This window comes from Gymnodraco acuticeps, unplaced genomic scaffold, assembly GCF_902827175.1.
Source record: "Gymnodraco acuticeps unplaced genomic scaffold, fGymAcu1.1, whole genome shotgun sequence".
NCBI lineage: Eukaryota > Metazoa > Chordata > Actinopteri > Perciformes > Bathydraconidae > Gymnodraco > Gymnodraco acuticeps.
Window position 1 is genome coordinate 3,222,539 of NW_022990021.1, and position 21,581 is coordinate 3,244,119.

General features: G+C 42.1%; 2 protein-coding genes across 2 annotated transcripts; one reads left to right on the forward strand and one right to left on the reverse strand.

Annotated features, from left to right (window-relative positions):
* Window positions 1-1,535: 1,535 nt before the first annotated feature.
* Window positions 1,536-13,017, forward strand: LOC117544666 (phthiocerol synthesis polyketide synthase type I PpsD-like). Its single transcript, XM_034213934.1, is given in 7 exon segments — window positions 1,536-1,616; window positions 2,021-2,174; window positions 6,318-6,478; window positions 6,764-6,970; window positions 7,136-7,317; window positions 7,476-8,639; window positions 8,641-13,017. Coding segments are annotated over 7 exon segments (6,303 nt in total). The 5' UTR covers window positions 1,536-1,558.
* Window positions 13,018-14,193: 1,176 nt separating this feature from the next.
* On the reverse strand, window positions 14,194-21,475 carry pks1 (polyketide synthase 1). Its single transcript, XM_034214147.1, has 6 exons — window positions 21,296-21,475; window positions 21,054-21,207; window positions 20,814-20,974; window positions 20,519-20,722; window positions 20,239-20,420; window positions 14,194-20,146 (listed from the first exon to the last, which is right to left on the reverse strand). The coding sequence occupies exons 1-6, from the start codon at window positions 21,390-21,392 to the stop codon at window positions 14,654-14,656; spliced, it is 6,291 nt and encodes a 2,096-aa protein (XP_034070038.1). The 5' UTR covers window positions 21,393-21,475; the 3' UTR covers window positions 14,194-14,653.
* Between the last annotated feature and the right edge of the window lie 106 nt (window positions 21,476-21,581).

Here is a 21,581-nt window from a genome sequence, read left to right on the forward strand (position 1 = left end):
GGAAATATTTTGTATAGTGTGTGGATACATGATTTCATTTGATTTAAATGTACATTATTATTTAAAAAAACAGTACACATGAAAAAAAGAAAATCAAGGTTGAATGGGTGCTACCTTAAACTCAATGTTAATAAAAAAACATAAAGATAATGAAACATCAGTTAAAGTCACACTCAGATGAAGTTGAATGCATTATACAATTCATTGGAGTAATGATTACCTTTTTGTCTTAAAGGGCCCATGTCATGCTTTTCCGGTTATTACCCGTCCCCTTGTGTGTTATGAAGGTTTGTATGCATGTAAACGGTCTGCAGAGTCACAAACCCTCAAAGTACACCCTGTAACACAGAAAAGACCTGTCTATGCTGCCCCAAAACGCCTCGTTGGAGATTTCTCATTTTCCATTGTTTGCTTCCTGGGTTCTGTAACGTGTGAACACCCAAATCAACAACAAATGACCGAGCATCTCACACACCAGGATCCCTTGGCTAACTAACAGGGAGTCCCCATTGACTTGCATAGAGCTCCCTGAACGCTGGTAATAGACGAGTTGGGATCCCGGAGAAATGCTCTCCGCAGACCCATTCTCACAGCGTTATAAACCTTTTTCTTACTCAATATCAAGCCACACTTATTGTTTTTACTTCGGCTGTGAGTGTTTGTGTGTGCTCAGGATGAGTTTCGCTGTATCGCCGACCGGGAAAACTGTCCGCTCCTCGCAGCAGCGGCAAGCAGCGGCAAGCAGCGGCAAAGAGCCTCGCAACGAGCCTCGCAACGAGCCTCGCAACGTCCCGACCAATCAGAGCACACTGGGCTCACAGGGAGGGGGGGGGGGCAGGAGCTCCAACAAGCCGTTTAGGACAGAGAGTAAATACCTGGTGAATACACATACTATACAGAGATGCTGTATGAGAAACCAATGTTATTTTGGAAAATTGGACAATTTAAATATATTCTAGTAGACCTCAACAATGGAAATATGATCAGTAGAAATGGCCATGATATGGGACCTTTAATATTTACTTACCTATATCTTAAAAGTGGTAAGTAAATTGTTTAGATTGGTGAACTTACATTTAACATTGCCCATATGAATAAGGAATGTAAACTTGATGTCCTTGATTGATAGGTTGATTGTTATAACTGTGATAAACTACAATAAATGAAACAAGACCTGAACTCACCCCATCGTTGGATAACATGTTGATTTACTTATTAAACTGGGTCTAATCATTTGCAAGGCGCCATAAATGTGTGCACTGAAGTCCTGCATCTCCATGGCCACGTATTCAATAAATCATTAATGTTTAATAAAGAAAATAAGCTGGCTATAAGAATAAAGTGCAGGTCCGGCAGTGATACCATCACTGGGGGTAAAAGGTAACAGAATGGATGTAAGGATGCACCAGTGCATGACGAAACTGGACTAATTAAATAGTTTGCAAGAACGCTATATACATTGACTTTCTGGATGCGAGCGCTGCCTGCAAGCAGCATTGATACTGTTATGATGCAGTAAAGATTTTTGATTTTTGATCCTCAGTGATGTACAGTCAGAATGGAAGAAGCTGAAGACGCTATTGCCGTGGTAGGCATTGGATGCAATTTTCCAGGGGGTAAGTACTTTGAATTTGTGAACGTATTTTTTGTTCATTACGTTTTTTGTGTTAATTACTATCACATTGACAGATTTTCCATTTGTGTGTTAAGACAAATGGAGAACATTACTAGAAATTAACACAATACAAATTATTGTACTTGAGACATACAACCTCTTAAAGACCATCATGGCTGGTGAAATTAATTCCCCAAAACATTTTCTTCTTTTTATTCTATTTAAATCTAATAACAAAAATTGTTATATTAGTTCACAAAGCAATTGTTTTAACTTTTCAACATAACTTTGTGTTGCAAACCAAGAGCATTGTGCAATTGACAGTGGGCATTGTTCTCCTTATCTGCCAACTATGTATATTACCACAGTTGAGATTTGAAGTATGACGTATGTCTTTTCAAACAGGAGAAGGGCTTGACAATTTCTGGAAGGTTCTGTTGGAGGGGAAAAACTGTTCTGTGCCAATTCCCAAAGAGAGATTTGACATATCCAGCTGGTATGACCCTGATGACAACAAGGCGGGTAAATCCCGCACAGCCAAGGCTGCACTTATCAATGGGTATGCTGTTTATAAATGATTTTCCAATTTAGATAAAACGACTCGTGTTTTATAACTTATACATTAAAACTGATGTAATAACGTGTTTTCCCTATTAATAAAGGTATCTCTCTAATGTTGTACAAGCTTAGTTGAGGCTTCTCGTAATTATTTGTATTGGGTAAATGAAAACAGGGGTGTCTTTTCTTTGTGGCCCTTCATTTAAAGTGGACCTATTATGCTATATTTGAAAAATATATTGTCGGGCCATACCTATACAAAACATGTCTGTGAAGTTTTTTGCTTAAAATACCAAACAGATCACCCATGGTAGCCATGCCTCATACTGCTCATACCCCTCTATTTCAGCCCTGTTCCAAAAAGGCTGATTCTGCTTTAAATGGAACGGCTGCTGCTAGCCACGCCCCTTTGTAGCGTCATGCAGCTTTCCCCTGCTAAGAGAGTTTTCTACTGGGAGAAACTCAGCTAAACGCTGCCGTGATTAAATGCCATATTATGCTCCCAACCGCTTCAAGCATTATTTCTGAAACAGTATGGAGCTCAAACCTTTCTCTCTCGCAGGGTTTACCACAAGGACATTACATTACACATATCCTCTCCAGTAGCCTACAGCGTTAGCTCTGAGTGTTAGCATGCTTGCTAAAGTAAACACAGACCATATTACTCCCAAAACACGCAGCGCATTGTTTCTGATACAGCACATAGCTTGACATGTTCTTTCTTAAGTGTTTACCGCTAGTGCCATTATATGTATTATACACTGAACAAAAATATAAATGCAACACTTTTGTTTTTGCTCCCATTTTTCATGAGATGAACTCAAAGATCTAAAACATTTTCTATATACACAAAATAACCATTTCTCTCAAATATTGTTCACAAATCTGAAAAAATCTGTGATAGTGAGCACTTCTCCTTTGCCGAGATAATCCATCCCACCTCACAGGTGTGGCATATCAAGATGCTGATTGGACAGCATGATTATTGCACAGGTGTGCCTTAGGCTGGCCACAATAAAAGGCCACTCTAAAATTTTCAGTTTTATCACACAGCACAATGCCACAGATGTCGCAAGTTTTGAGGGAGCGTGCAATTGACATGCTGACAGCAGGAATGTCCACCAGAGCTGTTGCCCGTGAATTGAATGTTCATTTCTCTACCATAAGCCGTCTCCAAAGGCGTTTCAGAGAATTTGGCAGTACATCCAACCGGCCTCACAACCGCAGACCACGTGTAACCACACCAGCCCAGGACCTCCACATCCAGCATGTTCACCTCCAAGATCGTCTGAGACCAGCCACTCGGACAGCTGCTGCAACAATCGGTTTGCATAACCAAAGAATTTCTGCACAAACTGTCAGAAACCGTCTCAGGGAAGCTCATCTGCATGCTCGTCGTCCTCATCGGGGTCTCGACCTGACTCCGGTTCGTCGTCGTAACCGACTTGAGTGGGCAAATGCTCACATTCGATGGCGTCTGGCACGTTGGAGAGGTGTTCTCTTCACGGATGAATCCCGGTTTTCACTGTTCAGGGCAGATGGCAGACAGCGTGTGTGGCGTCGTGTGGGTGAGCGGTTTTCTGATGTCAATGTTGTGAATCGAGTGGCCCATGGTGGTGGTGGGGTTATGGTATGGGCAGGCGTATGTTATGGATGACGAACACAGGTGCATTTTATTGATGGCATTGTGAATGCACAGAGATACCGTGACGAGATCCTGAGGCCCATTGTTGTGCCATTCATCCACGACCATCACCTCATGTTGCAGCATGATAATGCACGGCCCCATGTTGCAAGGATCTGTACACAATTCCTGGAGGCTGAAAACATCCCAGTTCTTGCATGGCCAGCATACTCAACGGACATGTCACCCATTGAGCATGTTTGGGATGCTCTGGATCGGCATATACGACAGCGTGTTCCAGTTCCTGCCAATATCCAGCAACTTCGCACAGCCATTGTAGAGGAGTGGACCAACATTCCACAGGCCACAATCAACAACCTGATCAACTCTATGCGAAGGAGATGTGTTGCACTGTGTGAGGCAAATGGTGGTCACACCAGATACTGACTGGTTTTCGGACCCCCCCAATAAAGCAAAACTGAACATTTTAGAGTGGCCTTTTATTGTGGCCAGCCTAAGGCACACCTGTGCAATAATCATGCTGTCCAATCAGCATCTTGATATGCCACACCTGTGAGGTGGGATGGATTATCTCGGCAAAGGAGAAGTGCTCACTATCACAGATTTTTTCAGATTTGTGAACAATATTTGAGATAAATGGTTATTTTGTGTATATAGAAAATGTTTTAGATCTTTGAGTTCATCTCATGAAAAATGGGAGCAAAAACAAAAGTGTTGCATTTATATTTTTGTTCAGTGTATATAACAACTTTACTCTAAGTGCCTCCTGCAGACATCCTGCTGAATACACAGACACACAGCTGCGAGAGGGGATTCAGCTAGACACTAGTGATGTGTCGGTCGCGAACGAGCCGATTCTTTTGAACGGCTCTTTGGTACGAACGAGGGGAACCGAGTCGTACTTGGTGAGAGCCGTTCTTTTTATCGTTCAACCGTTGGTCCGCACCATAGGTCCGCACTCACTGCCTGCCAAAATTCACTCGCCTTTTAAAAAGCTTGATTTTGTTCCCCTAACGTATTCTGTGAAGACCCGCCCCTACTCTGATTGGTAGGTTTCAAAACGAGTGGTGAGATGGGGTGGGTCTTAACGGAATACGTGCGAGAGAGAAGTCATAACAAGTGGTACAGGACAGGTAACGACGTGTTGATTGGATGGAAAATGAGCCAAATGCGAAACCGCAGCAGCCTTTGGATGCACTTCAACCAAAATCCAGGCAGTGATAAAGCGCACCATTTTAAAGGCAAAATATTCTTTAAAGCAGGGTCCACACATAATCTCCATCGCCACTTAAAAACACAGTATCTAATATTAAGAGTTGCGTACATTTCATTCAAGGCAAGGCAACTTTATTTACTTAACACATACAGAGGGTACATTCAAAGTAGTACATTCACTGACATGAATGACATGGATATGGTGCCACCTTGTGTCATGTTTACAATGCAGATTATTGACAATAGGTCTGGCAATATAGTCAATCATTATCCTTGTGATTATTTGGCAGATAATAGTAGTAACCTCGCCCCCTTTAAAAAAAACGGCTCTTTTGAAAGGCTCTTTGAAAGAAACGGAGCCATAAGATCCGGCTCTCTTCAAAGAGCCATAATTCCCATCACTACTAGACACGGAGACGATAGATTGGGACGTGTCACGTATGCCGGAGACGATAGGTTGGGACGTGTCATGTGTGCCGGAGACGATAGGTTGGGACGTGTCACGTGTGCCAAATGTCGCCAATGACGTCATAGGAGCCAAAATCCTGGATCTGCTCATTAGCACCCCCCTTTTTCTTTTTTTTTCAGAGATGTGGGTACGGAGGAAAAGATAGAGGGTTTTGTTTTCTGACACTTAGTGAGTTCCCTGACACACCGGGGACATATATTTATGTATAAAAGTCATCAAAAAGTGCATTTTGCATAATAGGTCCCCTTTAAGGTTTTCTGCATTATTGAGATGTCTATTAAACTGTGAACTCAGATGTTGATGATGTCACTGATTTTGTATTAATTCCAGATTCCGGGTCAATGCCAGATCTATTCTAAATCTATATAAAGTCCTTATCTGATAATTGTACTGAACTTGCATTGAAAAAGAACGTGTAGTCCGTTATATAATACACAGTCCGAGCTTAATGTGCTGTCATATTCCCCTTAATATAAACCTCATCCATCCATCAAAAGACGATGTTAAATCTGATTAAATACAAACTGTGTAACTCGATATAGAAGGGATTTTGGATCATCAAAAATGAAGAAGGGACACTGGACCACCTTACAACTTTGAAGGGGGTCTTTGTACACCACAAAACATGGTTGTGTGTAGAAACCCCCTTCTTTGTTTTATTGCTTCTCCCTAAAAAGAGCTCTCCCTGTGAAGAGCATAAATGTTAAAGTATGGTTATCACCAGCAAAGAAGTTTCACTTCAGGCAATTCAAGTAATACATTATGAATTATTGCTAAATCACTACATTTGATTTAATGGATTTCAATTGTTTCAGGTTCAATGAATTTGACCACAGATTCTTTGGCATCAGTGAAAGTGAAGTGGAACAGATGGACCCTCAACAAAAACAGCTCCTTCAGTGTGTCTACAGGGCTTTGGAAAATGCCGGAATCCCTATGGAGAAGGCCAGTGGGACCAGGACTGGAGTGTATTTCGGTAAGTCGCTAAAACTATTTTGCCAGGGAAATCTTTTTTTAATTTAGTTTTGTTTAATATTTCCATCAGACGTTACCACTTTTCTTTGAATATTCTCCATGCAATAACCACTAGATTATGTTGTTTTTTTATTTTGATTTAGATATACTTTATTAATCCCCGTGGGGAAATTGTTTCTCTGCATTTGACCCATCCTAGTGTTAGGAGCAGTGGGCTGCCATTATGTACGGCGAACTGGGGTTCCTATGCACGTTTCTTATCAGTTTAATGTTGCTTTTATTGTAGGCATCATGAACAGAGATTATGAGACAAACGCTGCACACGTGCACCCAAGTGTGATCAACCACTGGACTGGCACAGGCCTTGCCATGAGTATTGCTGCAAACAGAGTGTCCTACATCTTCAACTTCACTGGGCCCTCACTGTCTCTAGACTGTGCCTGCTCATCATCTCTTGTGGCTCTTCATCTTGCCTGTCAATCCATTAAACAAGGTCTGTATAGTAGTCCAACTAACATTAATGAGACTTTTTAGAGCAGCCTGTAAGGTACAGTTGATGGAAATCTGTAGCGTTGTGGGTTTAATTGCAAAGATACTGTTTAATGAGGGTTTTCAAATATTATTGTTTGAGATTATGCAACGTGTTTTATTTCATCAGGCGATTGTGAAATGGCTGTTTGTGGGGGAGTCAACTGTATTATAGAGCCAAGAGTGTTTGTTGCTCTTAGCAAGGCCAAGATGATCTCACCTGAAGGGACCAGCAAACCCTTCTCCAACAAAGCAGATGGTTATGGTAGAGGGGAGGGCTGTGGAGTTGTTCTGCTGAAGCCGCTGAAAAAGGTAAGAATATGAAGTCATAAAAGTTGAACAATGTAATTGTTATCTTTTTATTTTCCATTAACCATATCAGTAACTGGTTTATTTTAAACATTAAACATCACACATTTTATTCCATATTACCTACTCTTGTTGTTTATCTTCTTGTTTTTGCTTTACAGGCTATACAAGACCATGACCATATCTGGGGTATCATCAGCAAAACAGCTGTTAACCAAGATGGACACTCAGTTTCCCCAATCACCAAACCATCCATGACACAACAAGAGGAACTCCTGCGCAGAATCTACTCAGAGTCTGACCTTGTGAATGTCCAGTACATAGAGGCACATGGGACAGGAACCCCAGTTGGAGATCCAACAGAGGCAGGAAGCATCTCAAATGTCATTGCTAAAGCCAAACCTCCTGGTTCAGAGATACTGCGGATTGGCTCTGTGAAGAGCAATATTGGACATACAGAATCTGCAGCGGGAGTGGCCGGACTCATTAAGGTTCTCCTCATGATGAAGCATGAAACAATTTGCCCCTCAGTTTTCTATTCTGAGGAGACCGCCAGTGTAGATGCTAAAGCCCTGAACATTAAAGTTCCTAAGGAATCAGAAAAATGGAAAGCCTTAGGTCCAAGAATTGCAGGAGTTAATAACTTTGGCTTTGGGGGTACCAATGCACACGCCATTGTCAAACAGCACAAGCAATCACACATTGAGCAGAGAAATGGTGGAAAACAGAAAAAGTATTTTCTCATGTCGGCAAATTCACCAAAATCTCTTACTCTGATGACAGAAGACACCATTAAACAGCTAGATGCAGATAGTGAACTTGATGTAGATTCGCTGTTGTACACATCAGCTTGCAGAAGGAGCCATCTAAAACATAAATACAGAAAGGCCATCATTGTTTCATCCAAAGTTGAGCTTAAGGAAAAGTTAAGTGCCACTTTAAGCAAAAATGTTCGCCCTTCCCTTTCAGATCCAAGGCTAGTGTTTGTGTTTTGCGGAAATGGTGTCACTTACCATGGCATGTGCAAACAGCTACTTAAACATGAGCCTGTGTTCAGGGGTAAGATCGAAGAGATTGGAAAACTCTTCCAAAGACTGAGTAAAACTAACATTTTGGACACACTTGAGAGTGAGATTGAGGGTAGTGACTTCAACAAGCCACATGTTATCCAACCACTCCTCTTTGCTATCCAAGTTGGCATTACTACCCTACTCAAGTACTGGGGTGTCAAGCCCGATGCAATACTTGGACACTCGGTTGGCGAGGTTGCAGCTGCTCACTGTTCTGGCCTCTTGTCTCTTGAGGATGCAGTAAAAGTCATCTATTTTCCGCAGCACTCTCCAGAACAGAGTCACTGGGGGAAAGATGCTTGTGATCAACAACATGGCTATATCCGAGGTAACTGCTCTTCTCCCTTGTTACTCTGGTAAAGTTTACCTGGCTGCTTTCAACAGTTTGCAGTCCTGCACCCTCTCAGGTGATGCAGATGCAATTGAGAGCATCCATAAAGAGCTAAGCACCTCAGCTAACAGTCAGAATCTGTTCCTCCGTGTTTTGGACGTTCCTGCTGCTTACCACAGCCACATGATGGACCCGATTCTGCAAGAAATCGAGGAGACAATTGGCTCGTTAAAGGTCAATGATCTCGACACAGAGTTGTTCTCAACAGTGACTGGCAAGGAAGTCCAGCATGGGGATTTCTGCACAGGGGAGTACTGGGCGAGGAACATTCGTGAGCCAGTAGCTTTTGAGCAGGCTGTGAACTCAGCAACCAAAGGCAAGAAGAATGTAGTGTTTGTAGAGATAGGGCCAAGAAGGGCACTACAGAGAAACATCATGGAATCTCTGGGGAATGACACATCTGTCCTTGCCTCTGTGCAGCCAGAAAAAGATCATGAAACATTACTGTCTGTTGTTTCTAATCTGTTTGAACTAGGTGTTCAAGTAAATTGGGACACCTTCTACAGAGGATATGAGACGATGCCACTGCCTATTCCAAAATACCAGTTTGATTGTTCGGACAGGGATGTTATCATTGGAGCAGCACAGAAAAACACAGTGAGCAATCACCCTGTGCTCTGTCAGACAGGGAGTGAAAGTAACATTTTCAGTTGTGATCTGATGTCTGACTCTTCTTTCTACCTGAAAGAGCACAAGCACAACAACATACCCATAATTCCTGGGGCCTTCTATGCTGAGTTGGGCTTAGCGGCATTCATGGCCAGTGCCAAACCAAAAGTACCGCTCTGCTCACTACAGGTCAGTGTCAATTTCCACAGTCCTTTCGTTTTAAGCCAGAATTCACCAGAAATGAAGGTGCAACTAGAAAAAAGAGAGGAAGACACTAAGTTCATGGTTCTCTCTCCATCAGCAATGTATGCATCAGGCACAGTGGTTTCAAAGAAAGAGAGGCTGATTGAGGAACAGTGCATTTCATTAAGCTCCATCTACAAAAGATGCAAATCAGTAGTGAGCTCTGAGGAGTTTTATGGGTATCTCTCTCAAGGAGGCTTTCAGTATGGAGACGTCTTCAAGAATAAGTGGGATGTGCACTATGGAGAAGATCTCAAGGAGGCTTTTGCAAAAGTCACTGTTCCAGAAGAACTGCGGTCTCAGTTGCATGACTACTACATCCATCCTGTTGTTTTGGACTTTCTGATGCAGCTTCTCCCAGTTACAGTGGAGCACATTTTTGCGGGTAGACCAGGCTTTCCTGCCAAAATCGGAAGTTTGACAGTGTTCGAACCTTTGCAAGATGAGATGGTTGTGTATCTGAGAGCAATTGATGTGGGCAAAGATCACCTTGAGATATGTGGCTGCTTTGCAGATAAACAAGGGAAAGTGTTGGTTGAGGTAAAGCACGTGATAATCAAGTACCTTGGTAGTCGCTCTCATGTGGTTGAGGAGTATTTCTACCATAATGCCTTTCGTGTCATCCCTGAAGATGTCACATCTGCATTTCCTCCAAAGGCATTGGTGTTTGCCGACAGTAAAGGGATCTCAAAAGGCCTGCAACAATATTTGGACTTGAAGTCTATATACGTTCCCTTCAAACATGCAAAAGACATCTTGAGCAATGGGTTTCCTACACTCCTGCTAAATCTTAATATTACCGACATTGAGAACAACTTCGATGAGGTCTTATTTGTGTGGGGCAAAGAAGACCTGACTTCACTGTCAGCTGATGTTGTATTGCAGAATTTGGCGAGCTGCTTGGAGACTTTCCGCCAAATAGTCCTTAAGCTAAAGCAAATTCGCTTTCCAAACTCCATCAGAGCAGTCACCTACTGTTCATCTGATATCACAGTGGACCACATAAGTCCAGGTTTTGCCCTCGCTGGTATGACCAGATCATTTGCTGCAGAGATACCAGAGCTTTCCTTTCAGCTGATTGATATTAGCAGCACCTCTCCCAAGGACATTGCAGCTCTATCTGAGGTCCTAAGATCGCATCCTTGCAGCAAGTACCCAGAGTTGGTGGTAAAAGATGGGCAGATTCTGAAACCTTCTATTGTCCGCACTCCACCTGAAATCATGGACAGTTCAGTGGGCAGGTTTACTTCTACAGTGTCAGAGCCCTGCATCCTTCAGACAGATGAGGCACATAACATGACTCACTTGAGTGCCATTCACTTTAAGGGGGACCCCGAGGCAGTTAGGGACAGGTCAGTTGAAATTCGGCCAAGTAAGATATGTGCTCATTCGCCAGATTACTTCCCTGTCAGTGCATCACATCTGAATTTTGGCCAGACGCTATACTGGAACAAACACTCATCACAGAAACACAAGCTACTGGCGCTTGATTTCAGTGGTACTATTACAGCAGTCGGAAAATATGTCAGGAAATTGAAAGTGGGAGACCAGGTTGCTTCCTGTTATCCTGTGGTAGCAGCCAGCAAGGTCAGAGTTCCAGAGGATGTGTGCTACAGCATCAAGCGGTTTCCATTTCTTCAAAAGACACCTTGTGTTTCCTACTTTGTGCTAGCATGGGAGATCCTTCATCGAGCCTTGTCAAGAGCCAAACATAATCTGGGAATCGTATCCTCTGTGCCTGATTCTGCTCTGATGAAAGTCTTGGCACTCACTGCTTACAAGTCAGGCTGGAACGTGATTGTTGGCACACAGTGCAATGGCTCTTTTGTAAATGTCAATCAAATGGATGTTTTTGTCATCCTGCCTCCGTTTGATGATTCACTGATTGCTAACATATGCAACTTTCCAGGTATCCAACATGTTGTCTTCATCTGTGAATCCCAGATGCAGTGTTTGCTTGCTCAGGATGTGATCCAAAGTGTTAAGGACAGTGTTCATGTTCAGACAATTCAGATGCCTGTCATTTTGCAAAAGGGATACTTGAGTGCACAAAGGCCTTACATCTATCATTGGTTAAAATCCTTGAACTTGAACAGGACATTTTCCCTTGATAGCTATACTTATCAGAATGTCAAATCTGAAAGCATTGAGATCCTTAAGTCAGAGACACCACAATCATACTTCAACTCAAAGACACTGGCTGTTGTGGTTTTGGAAAAATATGGCAGCAGTACGCCGTCTGACATTCCGTTGCTGCCAACAAAAAAACAGCTTTTCCGAAAGAGGGCTGTGTACATAGTTACAGGTGGTCTTTCTGGTCTGGGGTTTGAAACTGTCAAGTTCATTTCACAAAGAGGGGGTGAGTATGTTGTCATACTCTCTAGGAGCAAGCCCACACCAGATGTGGAGCAAGAGATACACAATGTGGAGAAACAGTGTGGAAACTGCATCACTTCCATGGAGTGTGACATATCTGTGTCTGAGTGTGTGCACACTGTTATCAACGCCATAGGCAAGACATTCCCTGGCTGTCCAATCAATGGAGTGTTTCACAGTGCAGTTGTCTTGGATGATGGGCGGATTGAGTCCCTCAACAGATCTCTTTATGAGAAAGTACTCAAACCCAAAGTCAATGGTGCACTGAATTTGCATCATGCAACAAAGCACTGTCAACTGGATTACTTTGTGTGTTACTCCTCCATCTCAGCTTTTCTGGGAAACGCATCACAAACAAACTATGCAGCAGCCAACACATTCCTCGACATGTTCTGTCAGTACCGGCGCAAAATCGGGCTGCCTGGGCAGTCCATCAACTGGGGAGCCCTAAACCTTGGCCTCCTCTTGAACAAGGAACATTTCCAGCAGTTTCTTGAGGCAAAGGGGATGATGGTGTTGGATGTGGCTGAGATTCATCAAAGTCTGGAGCAATGCCTTGTGCTCAATCTACCCCAACAGGCGGTTTGCAGGTTTCACTTCAGAAACATAAGGTTCAACATCCTCTCACAAAATGCGGCCTTGACCATGCGCCTGTCTGCATTGGTAGAGGAGGCTTTCCAAAAATCCAAAGAGACAGATTCTCAAACCAAACAAACTCAAACAGTGTCACCAAAAGATTATGTTGTGTCTCTGATTTGTGAGACCATCGGCATGGCTAAAAGCGAGCTGAAGGATGAATCACCTCTTTCATCTGTAGGCATTGACTCCATGCAGGCCATGACTCTGCAGAATCTCATCTTTCAGGAGAGAGGCGTGAATGTGCCTTTGGTGAAACTGTTGGATCCAAATGCTACTCTCTCAACGGTAGTTTCTCTACTGAGTGAAGGTGAAGGTGAAGGTTCCAGTGATAACTTGGAGCCTATTCCCATTAGACGCATTAGTACCAGATTGTAAAAATGACAAATGCAGACACAGAATTCTAGACAATCAGTTATTAGACCATCATAACACAGGAATACCTGAACATGTTATTGGACCTAATATGAGGCTTATAATGGCCATTGAAAACAATGCACATTCCTACTGAACTTTTCTTATTTAAAAAAAAAAAAAAAGTGACAATGTTTGCTGTTGTTATTGTTTTTGTTCGTTTTGGTATATTTGTTTTACATTGTTATACATAATCTTATTTTACTCGCTTTTTTTGAAGATATAGAAGGGATACTTTATTTGACCCATTCTGTTTAGTGATATGTTCATGATGTAAACTTGGAAAAAGTCAGCATTACAATAAAATGCACACTTCTGTAAAAACATGTAAATGTTCAGACTGCATATATGGTACAAGTGTAACTTAATTTTGCCGCTGTTTTACATTCCCTCATCCCTCACAGCTCATGGCAAATTTTTATCACAGCCGGCTCAAAGATTCTGATTAATAATCTCCTTTATGATATTGATGGAACAAAAAGTGTGATACTGTATTCTTGCATGTCTTATAAATGTTTAATTGAGGGCATCTATAAATACTGAGCCTTGTATTGTTGAACAATCCATTATAATTTGCGCTGATAAGGACATTGTTCTCAAGGAGGACATGAACACACATGCAAATAAAATGAAAACTGTAAAGTCAATATAGTATTTTTTTCATTAATTTATAATCATCATTAAGGAACTCCTAAATCATTTGGTTGCACAAGTATTATAAGGAGTTTTGGAAAAGCATATATTTTGTATTGCATTGTGTAAAACATGTTTCACTTCATAGCAATTTGAAATGACCATAATGTGGTTCCAAAATGTTCTAACAATACGTTTTTACATGTTGTCTTTGCAACATATCTAATGTTTTTGCTTAATAACACAATATAATAAAATGACAATTTTCTATGCACCTGATAGTGTTTTCTTTTTTTAACAAATACTCTTTAAGCAGATTACACAATAACAATGTTACACAACTGACTGGCTCCAAATTGGATCATGATGTCCTATTTTATTTGTTCACAATTGCAGTAGCCCTTCTTTAGTGATTACACATCTTAGAAAATACAAATTAAACATGTGAAGATTCAAAGTCCATTTCAAAGACAAGACATTTTATTTTTGAACATTGTGCCCCCATGGTACATATGTTAGGCCAACGCTCATTATTTAAAATCACAAACAAGACACAATAATAGTGAAGAACAACATCTAAAAAGTGCAGTGACAATGACAGTGGTTTTCATGGTTATGAGCTATATCAAGCTTTTGCTACACTAACAAATTTGCCAGTAGAAAAAAAAACATTTGGACTTTTACATAAAATGTGTTATTTACATATCCAGGAACTGCAACCACAGCACATTTGGATGATTACAGATATTGTACAGATCTGTTAAAGTAAAAAAAAATCAGTATGTAGTACTAATATAACATATACAATAATTATTTTAGGGTTACAAGACTATCAAAATAATTGTAACTGTAACTCCCATAAGAGTAAAACCAGAGCACTGAAACACAGCCGTCCTTGGAATAAGTGCAGTCCAATCATTTTCTCATGTCTGCAAATGCTTTTCCCACCCATTTTTTTTAGGGGAAATTATCCATTCATTACAATACCTGCCAAGGTGGCCAGTGTACTGTTGGGGTCCAGTATTTTAACCAAAGGTACATTTACACCTGTTTCTTGGAAAATCTTGTTCTGAAGAGTCATGGCCAACATTGAATCAATGCCCAGCCCGCACAGAGTTGAGTCATCATCCAGCTCATCCATACTAACATTGCTGATGTCACTTACAATTCTTCTGACACTTTCGTGTGGCGAAGACAAATGCTGAACCCTAGGCTCATTATTGAGATAATCCTTAAACTCCATTTCCACTAAAGCTGACAGCCGCTCTCGGAGAGAGGCATTTTGTGAAAGCACATGAATGTGAAGATTTTTGAAGTTGAACTTACATATGACTTGTTGTGGTCTGTTCATCACAAGACATGTTTCAAGTGCCATTTGAACGTAACACACATCCATGACCATCATCCCCTTTGCCTCCAGAAACTGTTGGAAATTGTCCTTGTTCAACAAGAGACCCAGGTTCAAAGGACCCCAGTTGATGGACTGTCCAGCAAGTCCAAGGTTTCTCCGATAATGACAGAAACTGTCGAGGAAAGAATTGGCTGCAGCGTAGTTACATTGTGAGGCATTGCCAATAAATGAAGAGATGGAGGAGTAGCACACAAAGAAATCAAGTTTGTTGTGAAGTGTTGCATAATGCAGGTTTAGAGCCCCACACACTTTGGGCTGCAGCACTTTTCGGAAGAGGGACTCATCAAGGTTTTCGATCAACGCATCATGTAACACCGCAGCGCTGTGAAACACTCCTTTGATTGGACAAGAGTGGAATCTTTGTTTAATCATTGAGATTGCGTGCAAGACCTGCGTCGACACAGAAACATCACATTGGACATTAATTATTGTCACCCCATATCTTCTCTGGAGAACTTCCATTTCAAACTTAATTTCATCAGTCAGAGCACTTCTGGACAGCGTTGCAATACAACCTCCAGCATTATGGGCAATGAACTTTACGGTCTCAAGTCCCAAACCAGAGAGCCCTCCGGTGACAATATAAACACAGCTCTGTTTAAACAGTTTTCCAGACCTTGGAAGGAAAGGGATATCAGACACTGGACATTGTGATTCTGTTTGGTCTAGAACAACTTGCTGCACGGTCTTTGTTGTAAAGTAGGACTCATCATCTGCATCAGTCTGATGCTTGTTCGTGCGTGATAGTTGAAAGGTCTCCCTTTTCAAAGGTAAAGATAATGAATCAAAACCTAATGACATTAGCCAATTGGAGATATTCCTGTTTTGTTCTTGCAGATTGGCTCTTTGAAGAACATTAGCCACATTAAGTGTATGCACATGAATGTGCTCACTCTGCATTGCAAACCTGTTCGCTGTGAGTGAGGACATGTGATTGTTGCATACAAACACAATGTGTCTATCGCGATTACCACTGTCATGCATCCCCTGCCAAGAGTGATCAAAGGGGGGAAGAAATACAAATGCATGACTCCGATCAAAATGCAGGGCTTGTCCTCTGAAGTGTGGAAGAGAGGAAACATTCCAGCCCGACCTGTTTGCTGACAAAGCCAAAACTTTCATCAGAGCAGAGGCAGAGTTGGAGGAGATAATGATCAGCTTTCTGTGCTGTTGTTCTATCTTGGACAGCATTCTCTGTAAGATCTCCCAGGCCAGTATGAAGTAAGACACACATGGAGTCTCTTTCAAAATCGGGACTTTTTTGGTGCTGTAGCACACGGCTTGAGGAATTATGATCTTTGCGGTGGCAGCAACTGGATAACAGGAAGCAATATGATCTCCGACTCTTAGATTATATACATTTTTCCCAACAGCTGTGACAATTCCACTGAAATCTAAAGCCAGAAGCTTGTGATTCAGTGATGTGTGCTTGTTCCAATAAATTGTCTTGCCAAAGTTCAAATGTGAAGTGGTGACGGGAAAGTAATCTGATGAATGAGCACATAAAGTGGTCAGCTGAATCTCAACAGACTTCTCTTGGACAGGACTTGCATTCGTGTCATAGGGGACTGCAGACAAGTAAGCCATCCTGTATGGATCAGTTGTCTGAAGAACAAAGTCGTCCTCATTTCCTGACCGCATATCTCCTTCACATAAAACCTCCTCTCTCATGGGGGTCCTTACAATTCTCGTTGTTGATGCATGTCCATTGCTGATCATGACCTCGTGATGTTGGCAGGTGTTGATTACACAAACCAGCATTTGAATGTCTTCACCGGTCACAGAAGCAAGATCAATCAGTTGAAAAGAGAGGCCAGCAATCTCTGCTGCACAAGACCTTGTCATACCAGACAGCACAAAACCAGGACTGACATGGTCCACAGTCATTTCTGTTGACCTGTTGGTTATGACTCGGACAGTGAAAGAGCGTTTGCTCTCTTTCAAGACTAAAACAATCTGGCGAAATAGCTCACAGCAAGTCACCAAGCGGTCTAGCATCTTCTCAGGTGACAAGTGACTGAAATCATCTACACCCCAAAGGAAGAGAACATTTTCCAAATCCACATTGCTTTTAAGTGAGTCCAACACTAACTTTCGAATTTGATCTGGCATCCAATGCTCACCGCTTTCAACAAATGCGGACTCTGGGTGTAAGTATGGCCTTAGTCCTTTAGCAATGCCAAGTTTGTCTTCAAAAACTATTGCTTTCATTTTTGAATTTTGCAAGTCTTCCTTGTCAGTAATTGAGGTCATTTCATTGTGGAAAAAACGTGACTGAAGACTATTTGAGCAATTGCCCAAAAATGAGATCCTCACCCCTATAAGTTCCACAAGTACATGACCATCTGTGTTGGAAAAGCCACCAGACACATCAAGGAAACCTGGAGTCTCTTGAGTGGCTCGCAAGTACATGACCATATTCTCCTGTAGTGGTGCTGATATGGCTACACTACTGATTGCTGAGGGAAATCCTTGCTTGGCTGTTAGCCTTCCGATAGCTACCACAGCGGTCATTTGCAAGAAATAGTCCAATAGCACAGGGTGGATGAAATAGTCATGAAGGTGTTCTAGAAGTTCCTTTGGGACTTGAATAGCTGTCACAGCTTCCTTGAAATCTTCTCCGAAATGCACATCATCAAGCTGTTCAAAGACATTGCCATATTCAAATCCTGCTTGAGATAGAATAGAATAAATCTCTTTTTTCTTCATGACCAATGTGCACCTTTTGTAGATCATGTCAAGACAAATGGTTGGTTCTTCTAACTGCGTTTGGCCATCTGTACATCTGTACGTTCCAGAGGAATGTGTTGCGACAGGAGAATGTATTTTAAATGAAGCTCCATTCTCACCAGGTTCCAGAGTCACTTTCAACTGATGAGAGTTTGAGCTTAGTGCAAACAGGTTCTCAAATCTTACACTGAGCTGGAGCAGAGATACAGGTTTCTTTGGCCTTAAACTCGCCATCGCTGAGGCATAAGCCAGTTCGACAAAGAATGCGCCTGGAACAATAGGAACACCATTGTTTTTATGCTCCCAAAGATATGGTGCAGTCTCTAAAGAGAGGTTGCATATGTACTCTTTGTTATCCTGATTTATTGGGGATATGAGCATGTGAGGGGGAAATGCAGACGATTCATTGCCTTTTATCACAGCTTCAAAATGCAATTCCTTTGTTGTGTTGACAAACTGGTAGACTGGAAACTCTGTGGGCAATGTTTCATAACCCCTGTACAGCTGATGCCAATCTACACTGTTGCCTAGTTCAAAGAGTTTGGCCACGGTAGACAAGATTGTGTTGTAATCTTTCTCTGGTTGGACTGAGGGAAGAACTATGGTGTTATTTCCCAAAGTTTCATGTATGTTCCTTTGGAGTACCCTACGGGGTCCAATCTCCACAAAGACCACATTTGTCCTTGAGTGCTTGTCTTTGGTGACAGCGTGCAGAGCTTGTTCAAATAAAACAGGTTCCCTAATGTTCTTTGCCCAGTAGCTGCCTGTTGTAAAGTCATCATCTGAATAACAGTTACCAGTCACTGTTGAAAAAAGTTTGCACTCCTTGTCTTTGGCATACAAGGGATTAATACTTGTCTCAATGTCATCAAGTATGGGATCCATCATATGACTATGGTATGCTGCTGGTACATCTAGTTCATGGAGGAAGAGATTTTTCTCTGCAAACATAATCTTCAGCTTCTCATGAAGGATGGCTATAGCATCTGCATCTCCGGACAGAGTGCAGGATTGGGGGCTGTTGAGCGCCGCAACACAAATTTGACCAGCAAATTCCGGAAGGGTTTTTAATACCTTTTCTACAGCCACATTACTGACAACAAGCATTTTCCCCCCTGTGACCTTATTCTGGAGTGTACTGCGGTGGTGCAACACTTTCACAGCATCCTCAAGAGACAAAAGACCAGAACAGTGAGCAGCAGCAACTTCACCAACAGAGTGTCCAAGCACAGCGTCTGGTTTGATACCCCAGTGCTTTAGGAGGGCTGCAATTCCAACCTGAACTGCAAAAATAAGAGGTTGGCATTCAGCATTTGGCCTGCTGAAATGATTATTATCATATTCACCAGAAAGCCATTGACTGATGCTGATGTTTTTATGACTCTGAAAGAGATTCTCCACTTCTCTGACCTTATCTCTGAAAACAGGAACGTCTGTTAGGAGCTGTTTGCACATACCCCTGTAGGCAACGCCATTTCCACAAAACACAAAGACCAGCTTGATGTCAGGACTTATTGATTCAACCTTTGCTTTCAACACAGATGTCAGCTGATGTTTTAACTCTGAGAGGGAAGATGTTGGGAAGGCTCTTCTATATTTGTGCCTAGAATGACTCCTTCCACATGCGGAAGTGTAGGACAGGGCCTGTAAGTCAACAGTTTGATCATTGCAAAGCCTCTGGTAGGTGTCAGTGACAGACAGAATAAATGATTTCTCACAGGCTGCGGATGTTACAAAGAGATTTGTACAGCTTTGTGGGATCTGATTGTCTAGGCTGGTCTGTCTGTGCTCTCTTACAATCACATGTGCATTTGTGCCTCCAAATCCAAAGCTGTTGATCCCAGCTACCTTTTCTAATGACCCCTTTGTCTCCCATTGTTCAGCTTTGGTTGGAATTCTTATACCAAGAGCTTTTACATCTAGACTGGCATTGTCTTCTGAGTAGAAAACTGACGGAACAATGGTTGCATGCTTCATCATTAAAAGTACCTTTATCAGTCCGGCCACTCCAGCTGCAGATTCTGTATGTCCAATGTTGCCCTTGACAGAGCCAATCCACAGCGTCTCTGAACCAGGAGGTTTGGCTTTAGCGATGACATTTGAGATGCTTCCTGCTTCTGTTGGATCTCCAACTGGGGTTCCTGTCCCATGTGCCTCTATGTACTGGACATTTGCAAGGTCAGACTCTGAGTAGATGTTGCGCAGGAGTTCCTCTTGTTGTGTCATGGATGGTTTGGTAATCGGAGTAACAGAGTGTCCATCTTGGTTGACTGCTGTTTTGCTGATGATACCCCATATTCTGTTGCAGTCTTTTATGGCCTTTGTAGAGAAAGTGACATTATTAGCAGACTATCTATTTCCCCTTCTGTTTGAAGTGTGTTAATAGCATGAAATTACTGTCAAAATGTTACCTTTTTCAGCGGCTTCAGGAGAACTACACCACAGCCCTCCCCTCTACCGTATCCATCTGCTCTGCTAGAGAAAGGTTTGCTGGTCCCCTCAGGTGAGATCATCTTTGCCTTGCTGAGAGCAACAAACACTCTTGGTTCTAATATACAGCTGACTCCTCCACAAAGAGCCATCTCGCAGTCTCCTAGTTGAAAAAGAGAGTGAAATAAAATATGAAACATTTTAATGTGATGCATTGCTTTTAGGAATGACATTTGTATGGGAAAAATATTAACCACATACCTTGCTTTATAGCCTGGCAGGCTAAATGAAGCACCACCAAAGATGAAGAACAGGCACTGTCAACGGCAAATGAAGGGCCGGTGAGATTAAAGGTGAAGGATATTCTATTGGCCGCCACACTCATGGCTGTACCAGTGCCGTTGTAGTGATTAATCGTGGTTGGACTGTTACTTTGGAGTATTTCGTAATCCCTGTTCATTAGACCTGCAATACCATTCAAAAACAAAATGTCAGTGTGTTTATCATAACAATATGATTTGACTTTTTGATTTATGTATGTGAAAGATAGTAGTACCCATGTACACTCCAGTTCTGGTTCCGTTGATGCTTTCCATAGCTATACCCGCATCTTCTAATGCCCTGTATGTACACTGCAGAAGGAGTTTCTGCTGAGGGTCCATGAAATCAGCCTCTACTTCAGTAATGCCAAAAAACCTGTGATCAAACTCATTAAACCTGAAATATAAAATAGCAGATTTATCCACATGTTTTAAAATGTGGGGATTAACATTTGATTTTGCCAGAAAATGCTTACCCTTCTATTAGAGCTGCTTTGGTTGTTTGTGTCTTTCCGGGTTTGCTCTCATCAGCATCATACCAAAAGGTGGTGTCAAATCTCTCTGGTGGAATGTCCACAACGCAGTTATTTCCCTCCAACAGAACCTTCCAGAAATTGTCCAAACCTTCACCTAAAATAGAATGTACCACAATTCAAGAATTAACCTTTGGACAACCTCGAAAAGAAATGCAGAGAAATTCAAAATACTTCAGTCATACCTCCAGGGAAATTGCATCCAATCCCGATAACCGCTATGTCATCATTTGCGTCCTCCATTATTCCTCTGGTAGGGCAGAAAGGTGGCTCTGCGGACATGGTTGCTTTATTCAAAAACCCAAAGAGAAGCTTCAAGCGGCTCCATAGTGAAGCTTAATGTGCAGTCCTGGCTGCTCTTTCTTTGGCAGAGCTAGTGCTGCTGTTCCTCTAACTCTTTATAAACATTGTGCCAATGAAAAGGGGGGCGCAACAATGCCCTGCCTTGTTGCAACTCACTTGACTTCACCT

What these genes read in the sequence shown, in the direction of transcription:
- pks1 (XM_034214147.1), bottom strand. Translation starts at nt 21,392, where the DNA reads ATGTCCGCAGAGCCACCTTTCTGCCCTACCAGAGGAATAATGGAGGAC. An exon ending in AAAGCAGCTCTAATAGAAGG is followed by an intron (nt 20,975 to 21,053) that starts GTAAGCATTTTC and finishes TTTATATTTCAG; the next exon opens with GTTTAATGAGTTTGATCACA. An exon ending in CAGAACTGGAGTGTACATGG is followed by an intron (nt 20,723 to 20,813) that starts GTACTACTATCT and finishes ATGGTATTGCAG; the next exon opens with GTCTAATGAACAGGGATTAC.